General features: G+C 56.0%; 3 protein-coding genes across 3 annotated transcripts; 1 reads left to right on the top strand and 2 right to left on the bottom strand.

The window, feature by feature from the left end:
• Positions 1 to 2,552: 2,552 nt before the first annotated feature.
• On the top strand, positions 2,553 to 3,949 carry N0V96_001963 (uncharacterized protein; the record flags this gene model as incomplete). Its single annotated transcript, XM_065756388.1, has 3 exons — positions 2,553 to 2,698; positions 2,763 to 3,717; positions 3,794 to 3,949. The coding sequence occupies 3 exons, from the start codon at positions 2,553 to 2,555 to the stop codon at positions 3,947 to 3,949; spliced, it is 1,257 nt and encodes a 418-aa protein (XP_065614757.1).
• A 206-nt stretch (positions 3,950 to 4,155) lies between these two features.
• On the bottom strand, positions 4,156 to 4,653 carry N0V96_001962 (uncharacterized protein; the record flags this gene model as incomplete). The annotated part of the gene is made up of 2 exons (XM_053195130.2): positions 4,156 to 4,325; positions 4,428 to 4,653. 2 exons carry the CDS (start codon positions 4,651 to 4,653, stop codon positions 4,156 to 4,158), a joined length of 396 nt encoding a protein of 131 aa, XP_053047401.2.
• A 386-nt stretch (positions 4,654 to 5,039) lies between these two features.
• Positions 5,040 to 5,518, bottom strand: N0V96_001961 (uncharacterized protein; the record flags this gene model as incomplete). The annotated part of the gene is made up of 2 exons (XM_065756387.1): positions 5,040 to 5,439; positions 5,514 to 5,518. The coding sequence occupies 2 exons, from the start codon at positions 5,516 to 5,518 to the stop codon at positions 5,040 to 5,042; spliced, it is 405 nt and encodes a 134-aa protein (XP_065614756.1).
• Between the last annotated feature and the right edge of the window lie 10 nt (positions 5,519 to 5,528).

Genomic DNA, 5,528 nt, shown 5'->3' with positions numbered 1-5,528 from the left:
GGTCGCGAAGGCGTATCGGAATCTGTCGTGCGCATCTGTCGCTCTTTCGTGGTTTGGGCGCGATTGAATGACGGAATGTTCGACGGCGTGGGGTGTCGAATTGTGTGGTGGTGGTGGTGGTGGTGGTGGTGAATTAAAGATGAGGCTCTGTGCTTTGGAGTGCGCAGACAATAATCTGGCGATGTTATTGTTTTGTTTTTTGAGGAATAGGTAAGCGACTGGACGAAGCGGGACAGGCCGTGAAGCTATATCCCGGGGTGTTCCCCAAAAAAACTGACTGAGCAGGGGGTGGTGGGAAGCCTTCAAAGTGTGGAAGGGGGAGACTTCCTTCCACGGGAGGCAAGGAGGGAAAGGGTGGCTGGGGACTGCACACACAATCTGGGACGATGGGCGCTGGGAAAGGGGACTGGGAGCTAGGCTCTTCCTGGTTCAGAGAGGCAGCTGGCAGCGCAGCATACTCCGTACGGACCGTACCCAAGGTGTAAGGTAAGGTAAGGAGGAACGATTTGAACGAATAGGTACATGGGGGAAGCTGGGCTCACCTCAGATGGCGGCGGGGTCGCCCAGCGGTCGCGGTCCACTAAGACGAGGTGAACAGGGTGAGGCGAGCTGCCTGTGAAATTGGCAATTGCTGCAATTGGGACGAAAAGGAACTCGACGGGCAGCAGCTACGGCCATCCCTGTAGCTTCCCTGGTCCGTTGTTTCCACCTCAGCTCCCATGGTCCAAGTGTCCGACCGGCCACCGCGGCACCCTGTCGAAATTGCCCGCGCTTACCTTGAGTTACCTATCTATGTGCGAATGCCTCATTATATGCTTACCTAATATTTCACACTCACATCGCATACGTAGTACTGCACTTTCTTCTCATCCATCATCCACTCTTACATAGCACATACTACATAGTCGGTATCCATACTACCTACCTTGTGCCATGCATTTTCTCGGCCATGGTTCAGCTCTTTTCTCGCTTCTGCAAGTCACTTTTGAGTCTGGAGCCTTGAGTCTTGAGGTCAGCGAATGCGCCCAATCCCACCATCCGCAACGTCCCATGTGGAGATCAGCCTGGCTGGCCTCCCCGCTCCAGCGCTCCCTCGCCAACACATCCTTACCGCCTCTTCCATGAGCCTTTCTTTTTCTTATCGACAAGACGTGTCGAAGCCGTCGCACAAAGATGCGATACGCTTCATCTCTTGATTCCCCATTGACTCACCAATGGCTTCTCTGATTCTCGTGGTCTGATCCACCCAGCTTGGGTTTTCCTACCTTTTCTCAAATACCTCAACACAGAGTAAACCACGGCGGCGAACAGGGATCTGCATCGTCTTCCTGCAGCCTACTGCAACCTGTCTAAACAGGTCACCTGCGGCAACACGTGTAACCACTCTCACTGTCACCCTCTGCTGTGCTGGGAGATTACCCATTGGGCGACCTCTCCAAAGCACCGCAGAGCGCCACAAAGTCACAGACTGAGAGAGATTCCCAACCCGGTTGTGATTGGGCCGCTGCCCGTAGGACACCGCGTGAGCCACAGTCGCAGACATCGGCAGATCGGGTATCGTGATGGCGCCAGAAAATCTTTGATCCTGAAGAGGGGCGAAATTCCCGTCTACGCCTGCATGGCGGCCTGAAGCAGGGCTTTGGCTGCTGTTGCTCCAAGTCGACTGGGTGCAACAGGTTTTGCAAGTCTTCACAACCTCTCGCCGGTGCAAGTCGGTTTTAAAGCTCCCAGCCAAAGATAGCTTCTTTCCACCGGATATCCACATTTACCGCGTTGTCCGTCGGTCCCACTCTCGCCGACTCCCCGAGGCCGCCGGCCCGGAGGACTAGTTTTACGGCCCTCTCGGCAACCATGGCGGCGACCATGGAAATCATGTGGGCCGCTTGCCAAAAGTGCTATGGAAGAAACACAATCGCATCGTCTATTCTAGCCGACTCCGAACATGTTCTAGGCCTGTCGGGGAATTAAAAACCCTGGGCAACGGCTTGGTTCCGATTCCATGTATTAATGGTCTGGCCAAACTAAACTGCGTCGGAACGATCCCGAACATGGGCTCTATCCAGATCTTTATGGCCATCAGCTCAACCTTCAACACCATGATAAAAGCGATTGGTCTTTTTTAGAAACTGTAGTCATGCTGTCATCACTCTTCTTTGTACCTACCTACATATTCACATTATTCAGATAATCCTCCATCACCAAAATGGTCGTGACGCAAATCCACAACCTTCTTGAACGCTTACGACAAGAACATCTCGTCGCCTCCGTACTCTTCGCCGTCGCAGCCACCACCGCACTTCTAATTACGGTACTACTCCAGTACTTCAAACCAGTCGGAAAACGCAGAGGAAAAGATGGAAGACGTCCCGTTCTACCACCAGGCCCCGAAGGCGTTCCCCTATTCGGGAACCTGCTGCAAGTCAATGCCAGCAAAGGAGACCCCTGCAACAGAGGCGTACGTATCCATCTCTTCATGTGTGAAGCTGTGCGTAAACATCAATCTAACGTCTGATTCAAAATACCAGCTCCTCTCCATGGCAAAATACGGAGAAATGACCACCCTCCACCTAGGCTCAAAGACCCTAGTCCTCCTCAACAGCAGCCGCGTCGTCAGCGAGATCATCGCCAAGCGAAGCAGCCAGACGAGCACCCGAACCCCCATGCCCATCTCCAACGACATCGTCGGCCGCAACCGCAAGTCCCTGATCATGTCCCAAAGGGACTGGGCCGAGCCCCGGCGTGTCATGCACTCCCCTCCTCAGCGGCACCGCCCTCCGCCAGTATGGCGAGTTCCAGGAGCTCGAGAGCACCCAGATGATGGCCGAGTACGTCTTCAAGCCGGGCGCTTGGTACCGCCACCACTACCGCTACGCCAACTCGGTCATCCACCGCATCGCCCTCGGCGAGCGCCTCGTCAAGAGCGAGGAGGAGCTCGTCGACATGCAAAACGCAGTCACCTTCTTCGTCGGCTCCATCGGCAGCTCCATCATCGACTGGTTCCCCGACCTCGCAAAGCTCCCGCGCTTCCTCCAGCTCTGGCGCCCGCACTGGGAGGCCCTCGGCCAGTGGAACTACGACCTCTACGACCGCTGGTACAGCCCCATCGCCGCCAAGGTCGAGAACGGCACCGCGCCCCCGTCCTTTGTACGCGACACGCTGCTCCACCCGGACACAAAGTACAAGGGCGACCACGTCGACGGCATGTACGTCGCCATGCAGCTCATCGAGGCCGGCAGCGACACCACCCGCGAGGCCCTCAACATCATGACCATGGCGGCGCTCGAGTTCCCGGCCGTCTTCCGCGCCGCGCGCGCCGAGGTCGACGCCCTCTGCGGCGTCGACGAGCAGGCCCGCCTGCCCACCCTCGCCGACATGGACGACCTGAAGTACATTTGCGCCATGGCCAAGGAGATCCTGCGCTGGCACGTCATCTTCCCGCTCACGCCGGACCACACGACGTCCGCGGACATGGAGTTTGAGGGGTACTACTTCCCCGCGGGCACCGGGTTCGCCATCAACGGCCCCGCCGTCGCCAACGAGTGCGAGGATCCGGACGAGTTTAAGCCCGAGAGGTGGCTGGACGGCCACGAGGCGGATATCGCGCACGGGTTGTGGGCTTTTGGCGGCGGGCGGAGGATATGTGTGGGATATCGCCTGGCTCAGCGCAGCATGTTTTTGAATATTGCCAGGTTGGTTCAGTGTGTCGACTACAAGCCTGTGAGTGGCTTCTCCTCCCCCTCTGTGTCCCTCCCTTTTTGGATGCGCAACATACTGACTGGTGACCTACGCCTAGAATGGACCGTACAACAGGAACATCCTGAACCTGGAGGCCACGGGCGAGCCCTTCCCCGTCAAGGTTGACATGAGGAACAAGCATTACGAGTCTCTCATCCTGCGGGAGGCTCAGGTTGCTGGTGTTTTGGAGGACGCCAAGCTGATGCGGGACTAAATTACATGACTCTCGCCCCCTACCTTCTTATAGAAAACTCTTGATTTTGGCGTTTGAATCTCGTGTCTACATGTTCTGCGCGGTGTAAGGGTAGACTTTTAGTTGTGGTCTACATTATTGCATACAATATTAAGAAACCTCTGCTTCTTTAATTACCACTTTGATATTATAAACCTCTCTTTCTCCAAAATTGGACGCTCCGTTTTCTATCCAGAGCTCGAAGCCTCGTAACCCATCACCTCCCACCCGCGAAAGAAAGACATGGGATCAGGCTCAAGAAGCAGCGAGACATCGATATTTGCCGGGAGCGACCAGCTCTCCGCCAACCCCGCGCAATTCATCTCGGAGTCAATCTGCTGTCCCGATGGTTCCCTCGCTGTAGTAAAAAACAAAACGACCATGTCAGCTTTTTCTGCAAATATCCATATGCCCAACTCGAGAGGGGCGGGGGTTGAGAATTTGATTGTGCGAAACATACGCATGTTCTCACCTGCTTGTAACTGCGTGACAGCCCCGTCAATCTTGCGCAGCAGATCCAGCGACTTGCGAGCCGAGACGCTGAAGGCAGCGATGCCCTGCAGAATGCTCTGGCACTTCTCCCACGACGCGGACGTTGCCGCGTGGTCCAGCCCCGTCCAGAGGCGCGGACAGAGGCGGCAGACGATCAGGACTAAGCCGGCGGCACAGGCATCTGTTGAGTTCATGTGATCTCGCGTTAGCCTGTCTTTTTTTGGCTTACTATACTGAACGAGGACCATCGCACTGGGAGGGATGAAAGAGAAGAAATGAAATAGGGAGAAGTATCTCACACAAGCTATTCCACCACCACGCCCCCGTCGTGTCCGTCTGATACGAGCCCTGCACCAGATCAATGAGCTGCATGGCCGCGTCCACACACACCCTAGCACACTCCGTCAGGAACGGGGCCCTGAGGCCCTTACCCTGCGACCTAGGCGGTGCTTCTGTTGACGGGCTACCGGTAGCATCCCGATGAGGTCGGGCGTATGCAGCCGAGAGATCTGTGAGGATCGGTCTGTGAAGCATGAGGCGGAGATACAAGAACCTATATGCCAAAAGAACATCCACACATTTAGTTCCCGGTCTCCCGTCTGATATCGATTATACATGAGGGGGCCATGTACCTTGCGTGCAGAACGTGCTTCTGCGTCGCGAGGATACGGAGGTCGTCTGGAGACGAGGCCCCGTCCAGCACAGAGGCATCAGACTCGGGTCCCCACGATAGGAGCGGCGGTACCGAGTCTTCAAAGTCGGTTAATTTGGAGTCGAGCTCAACAATGGCGTCAAAGCTCAGTCCTCCTACTCCTCCCCCTCCCCGCGTGCCGCAACTTGCTCTCTGGGTGGGATGACGGTTCCGCCACGGCTGGTAGACTTGTGAGAGGATGTTTTCGAGTATCAGGCTCAGCTTGAAGCTTTGGGTGATGAACTCTAGCTTGGGCTGCTCGAGACTCTGGTCTGCGCCTGAATAGGACCTGGGGAGTAGTCCATTTGCTGATAGATTGGACGTGACGGTGGGTCGACCGAACGTCATGCTCACGAGGCTGACAACATGTTAGCCGTT

The sequence above is a fragment of the Colletotrichum fioriniae genome (genome assembly GCF_027942845.1).
Source record: "Colletotrichum fioriniae strain IMI 355084 chromosome Unknown scaffold_2, whole genome shotgun sequence".
In the NCBI taxonomy this organism is placed as follows: Eukaryota; Fungi; Ascomycota; class Sordariomycetes; order Glomerellales; family Glomerellaceae; genus Colletotrichum; species Colletotrichum fioriniae.
This window is presented reverse-complemented; position numbering and strand designations above follow the sequence as displayed.